The 23446-nt window shown below is 44.1% G+C and overlaps 1 protein-coding gene across 2 annotated transcripts in view; it reads left to right on the top strand.

Moving 5' to 3' along the window:
• The window catches only part of LOC122769376 (ephrin-A5b-like), an 84753-nt gene that overhangs the window by 47314 nt on the left and 13993 nt on the right, over positions 1-23446 (top strand). For both annotated transcript variants that reach the window (XM_044025879.1, XM_044025880.1), the window contains exon 2: positions 22753-23045. In XM_044025879.1, the coding sequence (XP_043881814.1) occupies positions 22753-23045 (293 nt within the window). The remainder of the gene's footprint in view (positions 1-22752; positions 23046-23446) is intronic.

Here is a 23446-nt window from a genome sequence, read left to right as displayed (position 1 = left end):
AGTGATCACTGGGTTCCCTCTTGAGGTGACCGGCTGCAGGAGCAAATGGAACGCAGCGGTGTCTCCGCGACGGAGCCCGCGATATAGCCCGGTTTAGCCCTCCCACAATTGTAGTTTTACTGAGATTTCACTGGCCAATAATATTTCAGATGCCCTGTGGTAAATCTACATTACTCCACCTCCCCATGTAAAATGAATCTAAGAGAAACAAACAGGGGGGTTGCTTTCTACTTATAAGGTTAGGTTGTGCTCTCCATTCATGAGGCAATAAAGGGGGAGGGGAGAGGAATCGCACAAAAGCAAGTTATCGCGACGGCAGCTTTACGACGCGGGGGTAAATCTTTCACCTCACGCAAGATTCTAGGTTTGTGTGGCATCAGACATCCAAGTCAAATGTCTTCATTAAAGGCGGAAGTGTGAGAAGACGAATCATCTCGGCAGGACAGACAACCGCCGGGACGTTGAAAGAAATGAAACAATCTTGAGAGCCACCTGCGAAGCTATTCTCGGCCCCCGTGGAGGAAATAACTTCTTCCTACTTTTAAAAGAAGAAAATAGTGTGCACAACGTTCGTCAGCACTAGCTTTCGTGGAGTCTTTTGTGTCTGACTTGGCTCACTAGACCAGTAATATTAGCCCACGGGAGCAGCTGAAGGTGGCAGACCACACAGGGTAAGAAAAGGTGTCAGCACCTTATTTCTCCGTGTGTGTTTGTGCGTTTCTGTGAGACGTCACGCTGCCTTTTCTTGATTAATGGACTGTGAAGGGATTATGCTGATTCAGTTCATAACTGGGGCATGGTGACACATAGGTGAGTCTAAATGTGTGTGTGTGTGTGTGTGGGTGTGTGTGTGTCCTTGCACGGTTGTATTCCCACACACAGGCAGGTGAATGGAGATGGCAGAGCAGTGTAAACGTCCCAGTCCCTTTGTCCTCTGTGCCAAAGGCAAACATGGCAGAGAGCTCTTGTTAATCCCCTCCTCGAGCCTTATCTAAACTACACCTGAGAGCAAAGGCAAGAGGGGAAGAAAGGGAGGCGAGAAGAGGGGAGGAAGAGGTGGTGAACGCACAGTGGAGGCGGAGGCTGGTGAGAAAAGTTAGATTTAAAAGAGGTCAGATTAAGATTGCACAGAATATATGGAAGGAAGAGGCGCGGCATGTTGTTAGGCGAGCAAAGGAAACTGTCGGGGGAGACTGTAGCAACAGTTATGGTCTTACAAAAACAACTAAAAACTCATCTGTAATAACAATATATTATGTGAACTGAGGTACATATATATATATACATATATATAGTTTAGTCAGTGTGTAATATTTCCTTTCGTTTGTGACATTTTCTCAACCGCTGTGATGAGGCGTCAGACAAACGCAAAAACAGTCCCGTTCATTTATCGCATCATTGACGTTTCCCACCGGATCTAAATGAATATTTGGGGCTTTACTGTGTTCTCTTTAAGCACTAACCTGTTTCCTCCTGTCAGACACAAGAAGCCGATAGATTATTACACTGTGTTACTGGAGGCTGTTGGGAGCTAAGGAGCTGGGGATGCTTAGAACAGCAGAGCGGGGGAAAAAAAAGAGAAGATGATGCAGATGTGGTGGGAGAACACAAAGGATATTTGACTCTGTCCATGTCCTCCCTTTTTTTTTACCTCCTACCTTGTTATTATGCTCTTTCTGTCTCAACCACTGACCCTATGAAGACCAGTATGGTCATGGTTTCCAATAGAGCTGCAACTAACGGTTATTTTCATAATCGATTAATCTCTCAATTATTTTCTCGATGAATCGTTTGGTCCATAAAATATCTGGAAATGATGATGTTCTCAAATGTCTTGTTTTGTCCACAAACCAAAGTGATTAACTTTTAATGATTTATTTGTTATCCAGAGCAAAGAAATGAAGAAAATACTCACATTTAAGAAGCTTAAACGATCAGAAATCTTGTTTTAATCATAAAAAAACCATTAATTGATTATCCATTATTTATTATTGATTTTAGTTTATTTACTATTTATTAACTGATTAATAATCAATTAATTAATTAATTATCAATTAATTGTTTCAGCTCTAGGTTCCAATTAGGGCTAAAATTTAAATTGGTATTAGGTTATGGTTAGGGTTAGGTATCAACAGGTTATAGTTAAGGTTAAGGCTAGGTATTAACAGGTTATAGTTAAGGTTAGGGGTAAGACTTTGGGCTTTGAAGCTGTCCAAATTAATAGAAGTCAATGCAGTGTGTGTGTGTGTGTGTGTGTGTGTGTGTGTGTGCGCAAAGTTGAACATCAGTGTGAGCATTTTTACACAGATCAACACCTGACGAACAGACAGATGCTCCCACAAACACTCGGAGTGTTTATGTGGAATCTAATAAACATCGCCCCAGCTGTCGATCTGTCCCGTCTCCCTCTTAATCCCCACGCCGACACTCTCACAACTCTTTTTTTTTTTTTCCCCTGTGCTTACTTACATCCCCGAAAATTGCTTGCACGTGTGTCTATGTGCTGTATAATCACTTGTATTGTTCTCATGGGCTTGTGACAATATTCCTCTAGGATTTTGGTTTTGTTTTTGCAAACAATATCAGCGATCCCGAGCTTCAAGCAAATGTCTAACGCGTGATCAATGTGCTGGTTGAGGAACGAGATCGGGAAAGATCATCTAAACCAAAAATGGAATCAGTACTTTTCTTTTCCAGAAGCATGGGAACCCAAAGTCTGCATTTTCCCACATGCATGTGCAGGAAGAGGATTTCTATAAAAGCGTCAATTTATTTATAACTAAAAAATGGCTTCAGACAAAATGACATGTTTATCGGGAGCCTGACACCTTGTTGTCTGTGTATAAAGAAGCATAGATTTAATGTCAGTTATCTTTTGTCTTTGTGTGTGTGTGTGCTTGTGCGTGATGAAGTGCCAGGCAATGAGTTGATTGGCCATATGTCTGCACAAATGAGCTCTTTATTTAATAAGGCCAGTGATCTAAATTGTCATTACTGTCAACATTTAGCAGTAGTCCTCCCTGCCAGATGGTTTTTGGTAATATATCACAGCAATGGACCTTCTCAGATTACTTTTTTTTTTTACTAATTACAAGATGAATCTATCCCAGATTAGAAATAGCTCCAGCCTTCACTTGGACGACCAAACTCTTCATGTTAACCTCACTTAACTTTTTTTTTTAAAACATTTAAACATTCGAATCAGGTGAAAAATGAATACTTGTCGACATAATGCAAAACTAATTAGCACATCCACCTGACACCTCCAAATGACAGCTGAAGAACACTCGCATGTTTTTAAAATAATCTTTCAATTACTTGCAGAGTCAAGTGACTCTGGCAGTAGATGATAACTTAATGCTGCATTGTGACGTCTCTGTAAAATGTCTGTAGGTCTGTCCTGCTGCCACAGGACACAAGGCTCTCCTGCTTTAATAAAGGTTATAGAATATGGACCGCTTGTTCCGACGTCCTGTCGCAGTTTCAAACACGAGGGAAGTGGATTTTCTTTTTTCTTTTTTAATCAACCCCCGGGTTAACATTACTCTTCAGCATGTTGGGCCTGAATCTGGCCGTTAAAGTCACAGACTTTCAAGGTCACATAGTTTTGCTTTCACACACTTACAACACACACAAATAATCCCTTCTTGAGGAAGTGATCCTAATAAACTTGTATTTCCCTTGAATTAAAACCCAATACCGTGTGTTAACAGGCGTGACAACAGCTTAACCCTCAAAATGACTTTTTTTGATGCTTATTTTAACCATAAAAGTGTGAGAAAAGTGTCTATAATAATAATAACTTTGAATAGCAACAATTTAAAATGAAGAAAATGTGCGCGTTGAATTTGAACTTTGAACAGTATAAAACATATTTACAATAATAAAAAAAAAAAAACATGGCCACAAAATGCAAACTATCTTTTTCCAACGCGCTGGTCTCTGACGCTCACCCAGCGCAGCGGCCGTCGCGGCGCTGGCTCTGTGACAGTGACCCTCGCTCGGCTGATGACAATAGAGGACAGCTGATGCAACTGTCTGCCGTGCTTGTTAACGATCGGGATGTCCCAGCTGAGATCCCGAGCACGGGAAGCAATTAAGCGCGATAGTCCGCCCTGTCACAGCTGTGTCTATATCAGGCACGTAAACAAAAAGTGGGGATGTTTGAATTCAACTTTTGGACTAAACGTGGACTTGCACAACGATACTGCAATGACACTTCCAATATCCACCCCTGCTGCTAGAAATACTATCAGGGAGGGCTTTGCTCTGTGTGTGCACGTGTGTGTGTGTGTGTGTGCATTCACATTTGTCTCCACTCCGTGTGAGGCAGACGGTGCCGGTGTGAGTGTGATGAAGAGAAAAGGCAGAGCGTGAAGTGGAGACGCACATTCAGACCTATTTGCACAGATAGAGCGCGCAGATGGACGAGAAAAAAAAAAAAATCAAGGAGGAGGAGGAAGCAGCAGAGGGTGGAAACAGACTGAAGGATGCAGCATAATGTGTGCGTGTGAGAGAAAGACAGAGATACCTGAAAGGTTCCCCACACAGTGGCCCTGTCACATGTATGCATGTCATATACATTGCACAAGCACAGTGTTATCAAACATCACACTCACTGTCCTTTCCCTCTCTTTCGGACATCTCTGTCCTGTCTCTACTCCTCCGTGCCGTGCATCTTGCCAACACTTTGAATCAATGGTCTTTGCCATTAAAGCTTCACTGGAACACAATTGAGTGCAGGGAAACAAAAGGAGAGACTCTAAATTGGCTTCCTTTCTAGCTGTCGGGACAATACTTACGCTGCTCATCACACTGCCAGCGGGATTTATTCTCCGATGTGGGGCCCGGATCAATATGTAGACTTTAAAAAGATATAAACACAAAAAGTAGCAATGTCCTTCTCTGTTGAGACAAAAACAACAAAAAAAGACGTGAAAGGAGGGACCCTAATACACCACGTCAGAGTCATAACACACTCAACTGCGGAGTCGAGTCGTGCCGTTAAATGGAGTCATGCCGTTTGGCTGAGAAACATGCAAGGGGCACTAGTGCTTGTGGTTGTAGCTCTGCTGTTTCATTCCTCACATGTCTTCTATTCTTCTCCGCTTGTTTTTTTTGCTTCCCTCGGTGTCACGTGTGATTAGTTTGTACCAAGTTCACATTCGTCCTGCGCCGTCTGAGAAAATTGGAAACTCTTTGTTTGGACCATTCCTTAAATCGTCCTCCTCTCTCTCTCTCTCTCTTTGCCTCCATCTCCCTCGCTCCCTGATGGGGGTTAAGTGCTCAGGTTAATTGCAGCCCTAAGTAAAGCCCCCACTGCTGCTGTGGTGGGACTTTCACACCATCCTTTATGTCCTTTATTCTTTCCCTCATGCCATCACCTGCCCTTTCTTGTTTCCACGTGACCCTGTCGACGTAGGCGTCCGCCTCGCGTCTTATTATGTCGGATTCCTGCAAAGACGCTAGACGGGTGATTGGGAGTTGTTTATTACGGTTGTTTACTGTACTTTTAGTGGAACACGGCGGAAATCTTCATAGAGGATCACGGCGCAACACCAAACAACAGCCCATTCTTTCTCTTCTTGATGTCTCTGTCTCTTGTTTCCTCCCTCTCATCTGTCATCCCGCCTGAGCTGCCAAAAGACAGCCAGGAGGCAGTGGATAGTAGAGGGATAATAATAGAGAGGAGAGGAGAGGAAGGAAGGATGGAAAGGGAGAACGGGGGAGAGGAAAAGGGGAAGCAGTGTGTAAAAATTGTGCAATAGAGGGGAGTTGAGAGAAGTACAGAGCGATGGTTTTCACCTGCTGCACGGTGTCATTTCAGGAAGCAAAATGTGTGGTTGTAGTTGTTACATGTTGACGTCTGCTGGGAAACATCGTACACATTTTATATTTTATATTAGGCTTATGGATTATGCCAAAAACTGCCTTTTCCTATTTTATGCACAGCACAGAGAAGAGAGAAGCAAGAGCAATAGAGGGCTCAGTTTATTCAGCAATGAAGTTGAGATTTCTTGCAGTAGTTTAAAAGTAAAGAAGGTGATCTTAGTAAGTGTTTCACAGGGCGATAGGAGTAAAATGCATCAAATAATGATGGTTTAAACAAAAAACAGGGTGAAAAAAACTATGAAAAGAATAAAACAATCAGTCTAATTAAAAGGTTGAGAAGTTCTTAACTGCTTTTTAAAACCACAAGTAAACTCTGACGTCAGACTGCGGGTCGGCGTGTGACGCCGTAGCAGGAGAGTTTGACCATGCGTTGCTCTAAAAGTTAGGGTCAGGAAACAGGCGTGATATGCGCCGCCCCCTTTTTTTTTGAGATCCAGTTAAAAGCCTTGCAGCACGATGTGAACGCCGTCTCATTTAAACAGGTAGAAAGACTTTTACAATAGTCCAGACATGTGGATATAAAAGCATGAATAATCGTCTGCAATTCAACCTTAGACACAAGGGGGTTTCAATTTAGAGGCATTACGGAGATGTTTTTTTTATTAACTGTTGATTAAATGTTGCTAATTTGCTGATAGTGACAGAACAGAATGGTATTTATCTGTTGCATTTTGTTGTTACTTCTTTGATTTTGCCACCTTTACCAAACTTGCCGCCCCCAGTGCGTCGATGTCATGATTAGTAGCTGTGCATCTGAGTCTATCACAGATTTCACTGTTACTCTGTCACTTGGTGCTTACTGTCAGTCGACTTCACCTTCTGTTGGTCTTTATTTGCTTTTTTTTTTTTCCTTACTCCATCTCCACACTGACTTCCTCTCCGTCTCTCGCTCTCCCCGCTAATTCTATTCATGAGAGCTGCACACTCCATCATTCTGTCTCCCCATATCTCTCTCTGCCCTTCGTTTTCTCTACACCTTTCTGAACCAGAATGGGATGGAGGGAGAGAGAGAGAGAAAGAGAGAGAGAGAGGGTGAGATGGACAGATTAGGTGACAGTGATAAGCGATCGATCTCAAGGCCAAACAGCCCAGGGAGGATCTCCTCCACCCTCCACCTTCCTCTCTGTGCACACCCCCTCTCCTCCAGTCTTTTCTTCTTCTTTTTTTTTGCCCACTCCTCCACTCCTCTTCCCTATGTTCTTCCTCTCTAACCTTTGTTCCCCTCAACCTGACAAGAGTTCATTTCGGATCCACTTTGTGTGCATAAGTGTGTGTTGGCCTGTGTGCCTGTGTGTGTGTGCTTGTGTACGCACACTTTTGCCTGTCTACCTAGTTGATAAGTCATGAAGGATGACTCCCTCAGGTGCCCCTAAAGAGCTTTTAGTGGCTTTCGATCACACGTGTGCACACACACACACACACACCTCATTACATTTTTGTAAGCACAGAGCACTTAGTTGCTTGGTTTCTGGACTGTCATTCACTCATTCAGCATCGTTAAGCTTAAATCTGAATTTTATGTCCCCGTTGCCTTTCTGCTCAGTCTGCTCACTTCTCATCAGCCCCTCCCCTGTCACACCCACACCCTCCCGTGTCTCCGAATTTGCCCGCCACAGCATATTGCCCTAACGAGCTTGTCTATTGATCAAGTGATGCTCTTTGTGCTGAATGCCTAAATGGACCTTCAGCCACTTGCGCTGGGCCTTTGTGGGAGCAGTTATGGCTTTGGCCTGATTACAATAGAAGCACTTACAATGCTCAGTGCCTGATGTTTAATGCAAGAGCACAGAAATGCACTGCGACTGTATAGCTTTGCTACACCGCAGCATTCCATAAGTGTATGTTTTGTTTTTTTCCCCTCGTGATGCTCGTTGGTGGTTGACCACGGTTTTATTTATTTTTTTGGAATATTCCATATTTTTAGAGAGGAAAATCCGAGCAGCGACGTACTCAAACACACTTTCTGTTGTTCGTGAAGCACTTGTGTTGCATGCATACGTTTTCTAAAGTGTCGCCTTGCCCCCCCCCCACTACGTGCTGCCTTAATTTTGACTCAACCGATTGTGACCGGGAAGCACGTGGAGATATTACACACAACCCATTTCACAAAATCCCCTCCACACACACACACACACTTTAGTCGCACCCTTGCGATAAATAAGCTTTTCCAGTCATTTCCTCGGCTGTTTACTTATGATGCGCTTCAAATATTCCACCATTCATCGGGAAATATATATCGAGTCAGCGATGAATACTGAAAATGCCTGTGATGTGGTTGTGCGTGTGCATGTGAGTGTGGGAAAGATAATCTGTAAAATCAGCCAGCGAGCTTAACAACAGCCTTGGCTTTTGTTAATATTTTGTAAAACACTGATTATATCACTTTGATCCATTGTCGTCTGTCAGATTTGCTTAAATGAGACGTAGAAATGCGCTCTGTAGTTGAACAAATTTCCCCTTTTTTCTCCTGCTCTCTCTCTCTCGAGCGCGTTAGCCTTTCACATTAGCCTATTTCTAATAGCATGAAACCAGAGTCTGATATCAAACCCTGACCCGCCTCACACTGCGTGCTGACGTGCCACGGTGCAAAGATGGTCAATCAGATAGCGACATATGAATTTCATCCTAATACTTTTGTAATCCCCTTTTCTCCTTTTGTCTGTTAGGCGTTATAATACTCTCTTTCATCGTCCCACCGGTTCAGCACATGCCTCGGATATGCTTTGAAACAGAAATCAAAAGTTTGTCTTGGACCGCGTTGTCATATTTTTCCTTCTCTACATTATCTCGATCGCGCGCTCTCCCCCCGGAAAATCCGCCTGATGTGTGTTTTTCCTGCAATAGAAACGAAAGGTCATCCGTATTTATGGGAAGTTGTGATTTTTATCTGAGAAAAACAGACTCCTCGGGTTGAAGAAAGAAAACAAGTAGGAGAGAGGAACGGATCTGTTAACAGCTGTGTAATGTCAGAAAGTGTAAAACATGCAGGTGAGGCTGTGGGAGGATTAGTGTATGAAATGATTTGTGTTTGAATTGATCCCCGACACCTGTGGGAGGTTTCAGCCGTCAACGCTGCCAAATTGGTTACGGACCATCTCCTTGCGCACATGCACGGGGACATACTGGACTAATGCGTCAACGGGGACATCTCATCCAGGCATCTCTGTCTCTATGTGTGTGTCCATGATGAAGGGGCCCCCGCTGTGTCCTGATGGGGACATCAATACCAGACGGTTTAGGCTTTCGACACACTGGAATCACAGTGTGGAGAGAGAGCGCAACAGGTGGAGTGGGGCAGCCGGAGTGGATAAGGCCGCACAGAATCATCTTTGTGTTATAGATATAAGTATGAACATTATGGCGCTATAATAAACTTGTGTGAAAGTTCCATTTTAAACAGATGGTTCGCATTACTTTAATGTCGCAAGCAAATAACGTCAAATCAATTCGGTGCCAAATTATTGGAAAATATTGCAATGGCACACCACGTGCAGTAAAACATATGGTATTAATTTTTGGTGTAAAGTAATAGTCCAGGCCTGTACTATAATACAGATTGATGGTCATTTTTATTTTATGAGGCCTTGCTGTACCCAGCCGTGGTATGTGGCGAACGCTCAGTATGTGTTGGAGCAGGAGGCCCTGACAGCCAGCTCAGGTCAGAGGATGAGATGAAGGAGACAGCTGCGGAGAAGTGTATGTTCAGGGATAAATGGACGCAAAGATGGAGAGCACTCGCCCCAACTGCGCTAACTTTAGACCACACATGTCGGTGAACCTCCGAAAACCTGTCCACAATGTGTCACCGCTCGCCTCCATAAAAATCCCCGCTTGTGAGTGTGCATTCATGTGTGGCCGCATATATTCCTCTGTTTGCCCAAAACCAACAAGAGCACATAAATAAACAGCACAAAGGGGCCAAATCATTTGTTAGTATAACAAATCCCGCCCGAGTGTTGAAATTTCATTTTCTTTCCAGAAGCTTATTGTTTCAATTTCCTGCTTCGTGAGGCAAGTTCAAAAGTTCACGCACTCACAGTTGGAAGTGTGAACCGAACGTAGCTTGTGCCCATCAAGACTTGACCTACAGACCTTGATTTAGTGCCAGAACCTTCCATCTCCCTCCACAGGGATAAACACAACTAGGCCAATTAGTTTGAAAGCAGAACTAGTTTTGGTTCAGCAAGAAACAATCAAACGCTCTATTATAAGACGAGTGATTTGGTAAGAGGTTTGGGTATTTGCATGTGGGTGTGTCTACATTTAATAAGGGTTAATGAAAAGTTGTAACACTGATATTGAGCTTCTTTTTTTTTCATGGTTTGGATTAGGATTGTTTTTTTTTTCCTGTTGTGAGTCTCATACAAATATATAGTGAGTTATAAACACACACACACGCACATGGCGCTCATATGCACATACAGTAAGGTCACCGCCCACACAGCCACTGTGTTCGTAACACTAATTGCCCGCGGCCCACTCTGCAGGGCGGCAGAACAAAGTCATTCCGCACATCCTTTGTTTGACATGACAAGAAAGAGTTCAGGTTCTGTCAAACTAGTCCTTGTTCAACACGGTGGGCGTCGGGGAGCAAAGGCAAGGACGAGACGGACTGCTTCCACTTGGCACGTCCCGAAGGGAAACGCGCGGGCAACTCTCTCTAAGACGACGACGCGCAAAGAGCACATAAGCAGGTGTCGCTACAACCAACACATTTTCATTTGACGGTCACTAAGTCGAGTTTCAAATGTGCGACGTGTACTTTATCTGCAACAAACCGAAAAGTGAAACCCAGATGGCTCTTACCTAAGACCCCTTTTATTCTTTTCGAACTTTATCGCTTTTCGCCTGTGTGCATGTGTGCATCAACACTGAACACGGCCTATCTGCAATGAATGCACGCACACGCTTGACCAAGGCCTCAGTGATGTAAACCATTTGTAATGAGGTCAATACAAGGATAAGTGCAAACTGGCCCTGAACTGCACACTTTGATTTTTGAGGGATTTACGAGTGCACTTGCACATATATATATATGCATTCAGATATGTGTGTATGTGCGTGTATGCCCATATCTATATTATACAGTGACCTTTCTTGCCCTTATATAACACAGACTTTGCCCACAATAAGACACACGGCCCAAGTACCCGACACACCACTTAACCCCCTGCGTGGGACCTTGACAGCTTCTCCATGGGAAGCTGACCCTGCAGGTCCCGGAAAATGCTTTCCTCATACCAAACGCTCACACACACACACACATTTAATACAGACTTCAACCCTGCACGTGCATACACACATGCGTACACGGCGCTGGAGGAGCAAAAGGGCCGTATAGCTTTTTAAACAGGCATGAAGAATTAGGAGAGAGGCCCATATGTCAGCCCCCCCACGGCTGATCGTTCTGGAGTTACAGCTACTGCTCTGTTCTCCTCGCTACCTCGTCACATCCCTCTGCCTCTATATATCTTCCTCTGACAGACACGTGTGCAGGAGCGGACAGTCGATGCACATGTGTAGGACACTTCTACTCTTGTTTTTGCCCCTCATAAAGCCAACATTTGAAATTTCTCTCATGCCATCGTCCTCTTATCGAGTCACCCGAGCAAAATGTGGATGAAAATATTAGGAAAGGCGAATCAAAGCTGGAAACAGCAGCCGTGTTTGGTGACGTTGCCTTGTTATTTCATCTATCATCTCCCCATTACTGTCTGCTCTTAAAACACTCTGCCTTTTACAATCAGCAGATGTGCTGGAAATCACCTCCTCTTTGCTTCAGCTGCCACATCCACCACATCACACGTCTGCCAGTTCTCCGGTTCAATAACAAAGTCATAACACTGAGGATGTTGGTGAATTTCCAATGTTCTTAAAGTCAATGAGTGAACTCAGATTCTGATCAGTGCGATAGGTTTTCACTGACAAGATGTGAGCCTTTTTTAAAAAAACAAACAAACATAGTTTAATGGCTTTTTCTTTTTTTAATTTGGTCATGTTTCCAAGATGATAGCCATCAGGGAATATTGCTGTTTTTCTGTTATCTGATGGCTGTGTCAACACTGCCTCCCGATGTGTAGACTACCTTATGACTGAGACATATATACACTGTCTAGACAGATGCCGATAACAAAGGCTGCAAAACATGACATGATGCGACAAAACATGCTGTTTTTTCTCAAACTTCTCTAATCCTTCAGTACAGGAAGGGAAAATATATACTCATGTGTGTTATGGAGAGAAAAAAAATAAATAAATCAACCACATCCCGTGACAAAGGTCTAAGAAAGTTTTAAATGAGCAAAGTAGAGTTTAGATCGCCAGCTGTCACATGACACATCGTCTCGTTTTGGGAGCCAAACAAGCATGGGGGAGCGAGCAGTGGAAAGATATACATCACGATGGATAGAGTGAGAAAATCAGCCAAGGGCAAACATTTGTGGAAGGAAAACCAACAAGTTGAGACTCCATGAGGTGGGCACTTGATGCCAAGCAAAACATTTCTTAACATGATTTTATCTGAACCAGAGTCGGGGAAGCCTATGTAAAATGAAACTGAGATCGAACATTGACCTTGAAAATCACCTCTTTATAAACAGCTATACAATGTCATATAAATATAATATAAATACATAAACAGTAGGTTCGTACATTTAATGTAAATGAACACACTGTGGGGAGAAGCACGTGCACGCGTGCAACCCTCAAACGCAGTGACAGCCTTGTGAAAATGAAACTGTGATCTTCGGAATTATATCACAAGAAGTGTGCACAGTCAACAGCCAATCAACACCAGCTCAACACATCGTACTTTGTGAACTGCATAAGTTATTTCCATGATAACGGATGCAGTATGGCAGATAAAGGATGTGGTGACAATGAAATGCCTTTTTCAGCCATTTAATTGTGGCAAATTCAAAGTTTTTTTTTTATTTGACAAAAACGACGTCATACAACTGGACTTTAAAGGGTTAAGCTTTCTCACTTGTTGAGAGGATTCCTCAGGCAACGAAGGTTTCCGCGCGACAAGAGAGATTTAGAGACAGGCACGACAGCAGCTACAATCTGTCAGTGAGGCAATTGCATCCCGCAGACAATGTACGACTCTCACCAGCTGGCTCCCCCCCGCACGCCTCACCCTTTACGGTTTACATAGAGTACCGGCCCACAGGAGGCTTAATGCCCGGGCCATGCACGCATGCACACACAGTAACCCGTGCAGCACAATAGACTACACTCAGTCAGTGGTTTGTGAACTGTGAAAGGGGCAAAGGGTTTGGTGACATTATAGCTCCCTGACACAGCTCCACGGCGACCTACCTTGAAGGTCAGTCAGTCAGTCAGTGTGTGTGTGCGTTAGTGTTAGATATACATATAAAATATATGAGTGGGCCACAAACACATGAGTGCATGTGTGTACACATGGCTGTGATGCGATGATTAGTACGTACAGTAGGTGAACATGCAAAGATGAAACAGACAGGACACAGGTACGTCTGTTTTCGTCACTGCCGCCTCTCGTCTCATCTGTGTTGTTTTCCTCCATCTCCCGGAGCTTCAACACACACACACACACACACACACACACACAAAAATGCCTTTCTTCTGTTCCCCTCCTACCACTCTGCACCCCCTCCTGTGTCTCCCACATTGTGTGTGCGTCCCTCCTTCCTTCCTTTATTATTGGTTTTTTTTTTTTGTCTATCTCTGCCATTTTTCCTACTCATTTCACTCCTCCATCCATCTGCTGATCATTTGTCCGGAGAGACTGAGACAAGGGGCGAATGGGGCTTGCGTCGAGCAACAGAAGAAAAGTGGGCTGTCATTCTTCCGTAATGTCTCATACACAGGTGGCGGATGAAGAAAAAGAAGGTAGGAGGTCAGGAATGTGTTTGTAATAGTCCTTTCAAGGGTTATGACGTCAGTCTAATGGACGCAAGCTCTCACTGTTTCTGTGTCTTTTTCTCTTTTTTTCATCAAAGCGCCTCCTTTCAAAAGCAGAGTAATAACCAGTCTATTAGTAGAACAAAAATCCAAAATACAGAAATCACATGACAATCCTTTCATGATTCACGGTATGAAAGGCGACAACAACACCACATCATATCAACTAGCAAGAAATGATGATTACTTCAGTCACCCTTTTCTATCATTACCCGATTTCAGGTGATCTAATTCATGGTCAGTTGTAACTCTTTCTCAAATGTGGTGAACACTGCCTGAAAGAATAAGTTAACAAAGTCCCCGAGATCGCTTGTGATATAAAATCAGAACAGTCGGGTCAGGGTAAAATAAGAAAATGGTGTTGGCTCATTAGTGCCGGCTGCTATTTTGTCAGTGTAGGAATTGTTTAAGTTGTAGTTCGACTCTCGGGAGGTCATCTTGTGCTTTGTTTTTCAAAATGTGCCAGTGCTGCCTTGCATGTTTGCCCTGATTAATGTCTCGCTGCTACTTAATACTTTCAAAAGGCAAAGCCTTCTATTCTTGATATCATTTTTCTTGCACATAAGCATTTCCTGGGCGCAGTGATTTTAGTATAAGGGGAAAAAAAAGGTAGTGGAAATATTATTAATTTAAGGTCTACGCCGAGGGATATTTTCGTAGTGCACCGATTGTATTGTGATGAGAAAAGAAAGTGAAAATGGAACAGATTTTACTTTACCTTCAAGAGGTCTGTTTACACCGGGGACATCATGCAAAGTCACCCACCGTTTGCAAATCCACACATCTGTATTGACGCATCTATGGCACTGCACCCACTCAAGTGTTTCTGTGATGTCACTTGCTCGCATGTAAGCATTCATCGCTGCAGACACATGGCAGCTTTAAGCAGCCAGTGGGGCGTTTGTGTTTTATCTCACCCTCTGGAAGCTTTGCTCTGCGAGCCGTCTATTCAGAGCCAGGCGCAGGTAAAGGACTAAACGACGGAGCAAGGTTTGAGCTGTGTAGGACGTGATTCTCTCTCTCTCCGTGTCTCGCGTTAGAAAGACATGCTACGCGGCTGCTGTTCCGTCTCAACTGACAAATACCTTGTCACTATAAAACAATGAGTTATGATTAATGGCAAACACGCTTCACCACACGATAATTTATGGCTATTAATTGGCGGTGACCGTGCATAAGCTGGCATGTGTCTGCGCGCATGCACATACCCACTGTGGTTCCTGTAAACATGTCGGAGCACACAGTATTTACAAAGGAATTGAAGTAGGTTTGGGGGCAGCAATGATTCAGGAGAATGGCCTCAGGGTCTGACAGGATGTTGGGGGTGGGAGGGGGGGGCGGGATGTGTCATTTTTTCCCCCCCGACTCCCTTGGCGACGAGTGGAGACATAAAGAAGCCCTTTTACACACACACAGAGATAAAACACAGACTCACATACATGCACCGTGCCATTCACGCGCACATGTAGCCCCGCACACATCAGTGGCAAACACCAATAAAAATGCTTGTTTGGCAGAGTAATGAGTAGACGTGAGCTCAGAGGATGTGTATTGTGTGTCCGTCTTGTTTTTTTGTCAAGCGGCGGAGTCCGACCGCTCGCGGTATCGCTCAGCACCCACAGCAGAAACAAGAACTTGTCTGTCACTGCTCTTAATTCATTGTCTCCATGGGGGGGATGAGTGCCGACAGGCATAAATGAATATCGTAGGATCACAGTCGAGGGTGGCGCTGGTGGAGTAAGAAGAAGGAGAAGAAGAGAGACGGAGCAGTGGAGGGTAGAGGGGATGGAGAGATGGGGACAGAAATAGTGAGGAGAAGTGAAGGGGAAAGAGCAGAGATGGGAGGACCAATGAAATGTGAAAGACGGAGAAATGAAGGAATGCATGGGTACCTCCCTGTGTCTCTCACTGATGGCAGTCAGTATATTATACTGGGTTGACCACCTGCTCTGAGCCTGGAGTGCACCCTCCATAAAACTACAGCAGATGGACACAGTAAAATGCACCATAGCCAGCAGCTATGTATATATACTGTATATATGTACGTGTGTGTGTGTCTACTACAGCAGATACCTTGTACAAATACATTCAAATAAGCATACATTCACACACACACACCCCTGCCTTCTACTTTGTCCCAGAGGTAACATCAGTAATATGTGATACTCTATAGGTCTGATCTCTTCACTGTCCTCTGCCTTGAACCCCTCCCAGTGCTGTAAGCCTATCAGCCAGTTAGCCGGCAAAGGAATGCGCCTGTCAACTCATATGTCATCGAGTGACACTCTCACATGTTCTTCGTCTGACTCCACCGCTCTTTACTTGTTCTCGGCGGTGGTTGCACCTTGTTCTTTGATTTATTTATTTTTTTTTTTGTTCCTTTAAAAAGGTGCTTTGTAATTGAATCAGTGTGCAGAGGCAAGAACGTGAAACACGAGCTGAGGTTTGAACTTGTGTCTTACTTTGCGAGTTCTGGCGGTGACTCTCATTATTATTATTATTATTATTATTATTATTATCATTATCATCTGTTACCAACTGTACACTGTAGTCATTATGTGGCAACTTTGATGCATCCGAGTCCAAGGAACTCCTGGTCAGTTTATCTCTTAGACGAAAACACTGGGGTTGAGCTGCAACATTAGACGCCTTAATCACAGTATTCACACATGCAGCTCTGCAGTGTGTGTCATCATTGCCAAGTTCTCAGATGGTTCTGACTAAAACATTGGCCTGCCTGACGCCTCGTCGTGTTTGTCCAAACTGTGAGACTCTGACATTTGATCGAGCCATGTAACAGTTCGGGGGGTGACGCAACGCGGCCTTGTGATTGTTAGACAGGTTGAGAAATAGCCTGCTGTTAATGATGAGCTGTAATACGAACATCCCATAAGGTGGTTTTGTCATTTCTTGCCAGTCTGCTAGACAAAACGGAAAATGTTTTCACTCTCAATTTACCTGAGAAGAAAGAGGCGAGGAATTCCTGGCTTAGCGAGGATTTCACTTTACAGGCAAGTGATGATCGTTGAGTGTCAATATTGGATTCAGTTGTGTGTGTGTTAGTCACCCATATTTCTGTTTTCCATCAGCAGTAACAACGTGGACACCTCTTCGGATAAGCCGAATACCAAGAACGATCGGACGCCGCGGCCTCTCGTCGTCCCCTCTGCCTCTCTTTGTCTTTCAAGTGTTTCTTTCGGTGCCGCCTTTCATCCTCCAAACCGATTATCTGTAATTAGACAACTGCGCAAACTAAATCAAGAAGTGTTTGTGATTAACATTGGTGGATTACGTGTTGAAAGGTCTGGAAAAGGCCTTCGCTCGTGTATTTTAGTCTGGGTTCAGTCAGAGTTCATGTCCTCTTGGGTAAACATAGTTTCCCTCCAGACCAAAACGGACAAATGATCTTTCACTTTAGGAACACGCACATGTGTGTACACACACACACACACACACACACTTCCACATATGCATGCTCACACTCAACAGGAAGAGTTAAGAACAAAACAATCTCAGCGGTGCCTTCTAAGGCACCAACACATTTCTAGTTTCTGGTTTACTGTGATTTGATTTATCTTGTAATGCTTCATTGCCCGAGGGCTACGAATTGAAAATATAGCTTAGGTATGAATTCCGACAGGGAGAGGTGAAATAATGTAAACACATCTGATTTGAGGTCATGTGCGAGACTGTGGGCCAAGTGAAAAAAAAAAAAAAAGGAGTAGTGAGAAAAGAGATGGCCAAAAAATGAGACAGATTATGTTTTTATACTAAGGTAATGGAGGTTTGACTTTATTATGCCTTCATCCGTCACCTGTGTGTAAGGACGACAGTCTTGACAGCTCTTCTAACAACTGAAGCAGAATTCATTTGGCCATTTGCACCATTATCTATTGTACACTCATCAATTGTGCCTCTTTAAGATCACAATGTTGTGCTGCTTAAAGGTTCACCTTTGAGAGCGGCTCTCTGGCTCGCACGCAAGTTGCATTGAATGTCACAGAGGAAAGAAAACTTAATACTGTATATACGTCAAGGTGAGCAAATTTCTGCATCACGTAGCGACTCATAAACACACAAAATAGTAAAGGTCACGATCGGGGACTCATATGTGGGTCCCAAACCAGGAAATCACTGTTCTAGAGCATCTGTGCCTCGGCTAATCAAGGAAAACATTTCAAGTGGGACCTTTTTTTTCCCTCCGCTGACATCTCGTGTTTGTGATGATCACTCTCTGCCTCCCCTTCTGGGTCAGCATCACGTTACTATGGCAGCACACTATAAAGTTCCTCTCACTGTTGAATCGCACTTATTCAACGGGTTAGATGAGCCGGATTGCTCGCTGCCTCTACCTGCGACAGAGCTCTTCTCTCCCTGGTCTCCTCGCTTTCTGTCTGCAGCCGCTGGTGCAAAGCTCAGAGACGTGGTTGACGGGAGTTCACTGGGTACAGTGTGTGTGTGTGTGTGTGTGTGTGTGTTTGTCTCCCAGTGAGAACGTGTATGTGTGCCCGAGAGTATGCACAGCAATGTCACTGGGCTGTGTAATTGAAATGGAAATGAGCCAATCAGCGACTGCAATGGTGTGCTACCCTACCCTGCATTCACTTCAAGATTCAAGCTCTCCCAAACTCGCCCTCTCTGTTTGTGAGTCTACAGTCGTGTGGCCTACGGCGTCTGTGTGTGTGTGTGTGTGTGTGTGTGTGTGTGTGTTCAAGTTTGAATGCGAGGACTGGCAGTACCTGGCCCCTCAGTTTCTCTCCTGACGACCTGGTATGAAAATGTAATCAGTTGGTTATAAGGATTATCCGCCTTTATTCCACTCACACACACACACACACAAACATGTGCGCCCACATGCTGCGTCCAGCTGATTTCCCTGGCTTTGTGTTGTGACCCACAGCTCATCGGGACAGCTGTGGCATAGCAAAGACCTGCAATTATCACTGTTTGACAATTAGCCTGCTATCCAACTTTGCTCCATAATTACCTATTTATTGCCAGGGGCCACCACCGCTACACTATGTGACTGCACTGTTCCCAGATGAAGAAAGGATTGATACTCATTAGTGTATTCTTGTCAAGTGCACGGAACTGACAGTGGTGGCTGGGTAGAGTGTGTGTGTTATTGGAAACAAGGCTTACACTGGATATTATCTCAGCGTTTACGTGTTTAATAATGATATGGAACGTAAGTGATCACTGTCTGCATTGAGGAGTCACCTTCTCATGTGTAAGAACTCGCTTTTCCACTACAAAGTACCGCCTCGCCTTGGCTCGGATCTACACAGTTTGGTTGGTTTTCCAATACAATACAGTACCTCCTTTAACGTGGGCGGGGTCATCACAGCACAGCTGCATGAAACCGCCGTGACTCTGTTGTAAACGTGACACACACAAGCGAGTGACTAATGACTTGTATACAGTTGTTTTCCGACGTACTGAATCATAAGAATCGGTTAATGGAAAAGATTCGTTCTGTACTTCCTGCGACACCAGACTCCTCTGTTGAATGATGAGATTTTAGACATTTTGGTGCTAAATGTTGGAGATTAAGCCACATTTTAAGGACCATTAAGTCTTTTTAGGTGATCTATACTTCGGCATTGTTCAGCGTGATTCTTGTGTCGGACCTCTTGCTCATGCCTCGTCCTGTGCCGGCACTCTGACCAATCAGTGGACTGACGACGTCGCGCACGGTATCAGCTCAGCTCGCGTTGAACCTCGCCTTACCACGTACTTACACAAATGGAAAAGCAAAATAACCGAGCTGTGCCAAGGCGAGTCGAGTCACGCTAGTGGAAAAGCGCCTGTGTATGTACAGGAAGAATAAGGAATCCCTTTTTGCAATTGTCGGATTCCACTATTTACAGTACTTACAGTGTATAAAAAAGCGCTGAGTTTATTAATTAAACACTGAGAAAATCTAATTATACCATTGGCATACACTAGACAGAACAGCATATTGCTGACAGACACGCGCACAAAACAGCCAATTGTTTTAATGGATCTTTAATTTACATTTTCTTTTGTACCCACTGGATTAGCTGATCCTACTTTATCTTTGCAATTACTCTCTTCTGTTGGCCGTGTGTTATTGTTTCCGTCACTCACGGCCTATATTTCACTCTTTGGGATTCTAACGGAGCACAGCCTCGCTTTACATTCCACCGGTGCGCGTGTGTTCGGCAGAGGTTAATGTATGTTAAACAACACATGTTCATTTTCGTGGAGAAGGAAGGCTGCCTCTTCCTGCTGTGGACTGTTTATGGAGGAGCAGCAGCCGATTAAGGCTGCCATCACTATAAACAGAACGCCTCTAAAACCCTTAAATGAATCCCTTGACAACTGGGTTTTTATAAGGTCAATAAACACCCCCCCCCCGCAATACATCTTGTTGACAATCCTGCTCTGAACAGACCTGGCGAAAATGTACACGGAGTCATGTCATGCACATGCAGTTTTCGGTGGAATATTCTTTAGTGATAAATTCATGGGTGAGCAATTTCTTGGACACTGGGAATCACTTCTCTAATACTATCAGCAGCATTCAGTCTCGGTGCCTCTTTTATTTGTATTCCCTCTCTCATTTTTGCAACCAGGTCTCACCCCTCCAAGCTCCTGGCTGCCTTACTTCTGTCCCTTTGCCAGTGTGCCTGGGACTGATAACACAAACCTAATCTACTGTATGCAAGTGGAGGTTGTGCACCGACAGTGTGTTTATTGCATACGTGTGTGTGTGTGTGTGCTATATGTTACAAATGCCCCTGCTGTTCCCTTTTATACGCTCACTCACCCAAACATCCTCAGCTTCATTTGCAGTCAGGGCCACGTGCCACTACTCTGGCTGCTGAGGCAAGGAGAGAAGGGCAGCTGACACACACACACGCACACACACACACACACGCACACACGCTGTGGCAAGCGGATGGGAGGATGTGACCATTAAGTCAGTGACATTTTAAAGAAGCGAGGGAGATGCATGGCTGTTTCTCAGACCTCCACAGACACATGTTTGAAACGAGATGTTACAGATGAACTACTCCCATGCCTTAGCTGTAAACACCCTAGCATTGGTATTTACCCTACATGGGTAAACACAGGAAAACAACATTTCATGCCGGCTCATGGTCGCATGCACATAGATGCACATAAATAGACGGCGAGCGCAAGGGCTGGAAGACTTGTGTGATCACAGTAATGAGAAATGACTCTTGTTTGGAGTTGCTGCTTGATTGTTAATCATTCGATTATAACAATGGGAATTAAGTGACAAGGTCAGGCAGCGAAGCCAGATTTTCTCCAAATTGTTTTCTGATCCTCAAAAAAACAAGCCGCCTGGTTTTCCCCCGTGATTGTAATTCTGTGAAGTTTGTCTAGACATGCTGCAGATTGAAGTAGACGCCGCCAAGCAGGATGAGGGTTTTCACGGCCTACGTAATGATTTGATTCAAGCAAAAAAAAAAATAAAATAAATCTGTTCTTTGGAGAATTAAATCAAACATCACATTCTTGAAGAGTTGTTTTGAAAAGAAATGAAGTGGGTGGAAAGAGTTACCCATATTTTCTTCTGCATCTCAATGCATTTCTTTTTTCTTTTTACGGTGACTCCTGTACACCTTTGAACGGAGTCACACTGTAGACATTTAGTACAATACAGCAACAGAAGACTGGAGAGGACCTCGTGGTGAGATAAAGAGGTCACCATGCTGCAGGTGCACTGCTTCACTGCTTTTATCCTCAGGCTCCAGAGTCCCCAGGATAAAATTATTTCAGCTTGTTGTACACTCTGCCCCCTGTGCTTTCTGTGACTTGTTGAGACCTCCACACAGGCAGCAGTGGTGGCTTTCAATTATAAGTTTCGTCAAAACTCCCGTCAGGTGCTCTTGCAACATTAAAGAGGTGTCAATTATAAACACACACCACCTGGACCCCGGGTGAAATGAGACACTGGCACCAGCTGCGTGTGCGTGTGCGTGTGTGCAACTTTGTGGTTAACATCATCGACTCTTGCAGTGTTTCAAGCGTGTGCCAAACGGAGGGCATCCTTAGCGAGTTCACAGGTGCACAATATTTCCTCGGGGATGTCCTCCCGTGACCCTGGGATCAAGGTTGCACCATCCAGCACCCGAGAATAAACGCGCATCAGAGGAATTGCTCTAATTTTAGTCGCCGTAAAAAAAAAATCTTCAGGGAGGAGACCTATTTTTGGGGCAAGAGAGTTTAAATGGTGTGTTTGTGTGTGTGTGTGTGTGTGTGTGTGAAGCTCGTGACAGTGTGTGGCCTTCTGATGAATATGCCTGCATGTATCAAAGCCCTCTGACCCTGTGTGGACTGTTCTAGATCATTGAAGCTGTAAAGATGCCTCAGTGCACAGCCCTCAGTGACAGCCGGGCTGTGTATTTTCCCTATCATGACATTTACTGTCTGGTCCATCCAGTATCGCCGCCGAGATTATTTCAAATTTGCACTCAGCCTGTGGTTGCCTGTGTCTGTGTTTTCTGTATTTTTTTTTTTTTTTTATTTTTTGGTCCACTAAGTGAAGTGTCAAAAAAGAAAAGAAAAGAAAAGAAGTATTTTCTTGAAAGCATATTGTCTCTGAACTAGATACGTCACTATGCTATCATTCAGAAGGCAGATGTGTGAGTAAATATCTGTTACAGAGATAGATTTATGGATAAACCAACCCGCCCAAATTTATTGAAGCCAGAGGACAGGAGTGCCGGTGCTTGTAAATTTCCACGTAACACTGGAGGAATACTAAAAGATCAAAGCTGCATTCTCGTACAAATGGATTTTTTTTTTTTTTGACTGAAGCAATGTCGATGCATAAGCACACAAACTTGGTGATGAGCTTAAAACATGTGTTTGAATCCCAAAGGTCCGCAAAAAAATCATGTGTCTCTCTACTTTTTTTAGGTTCCATCGTGGGGACTACCACATCGACGTGTGCATAAATGACTACCTGGACGTCTACTGTCCTCACTACGAAGACACGGTGCCCGAGGAGAGGACGGAGCGCTACGTCCTCTACATGGTCAACTACGACGGCTACAGCACGTGCGATCACACTGCCAAGGGCTTCAAACGCTGGGAATGCAACAGGCCGCACTCCCCGAACGGGCCGCTCAAGTTTTCTGAGAAGTTCCAGCTCTTCACTCCGTTCTCTTTGGGCTTTGAGTTCAGACCGGGCAGAGAATACTACTACATCTGTGAGTCCTGGTCACAACACTATACACATCAAATTCAAGGGCCACGCGATATTAACTCACATTTTAAGTGGACCCAGTAATTAGGCCTTTTCTTTTGTCTAGGCATTTACATTTGTCAGATACAGCTACAGTGATACAGCGGCCAATTCCAATATAGTACTGTGTGGTCTAATATATTCCAAAAAAGCTGCACAAAAACACTGGCAAAATCAAACAAAAATAACACTTTGTGAACTAGCCTTTTTCTGATTTAGTAGTAGTAATAAGAGAGAGTGAGTGAGAGAGAGATGCAGGCATGTTTTCACAGGTTCACTACTGAACATTACAATGATCCGAGTGGGCGCTTTCATTCTCCACTTTGAGCCAAGCTTTTCACACTGCTCTAATCACTCCAGAAAAAA

The sequence above is a fragment of the Solea senegalensis genome, linkage group LG5, assembly GCF_019176455.1.
Source record: "Solea senegalensis isolate Sse05_10M linkage group LG5, IFAPA_SoseM_1, whole genome shotgun sequence".
Lineage (NCBI taxonomy): Eukaryota > Metazoa > Chordata > Actinopteri > Pleuronectiformes > Soleidae > Solea > Solea senegalensis.
The sequence above is the reverse complement of the archived record's forward strand: the minus strand, read 5'-3'. Positions and strand labels throughout refer to the sequence as shown.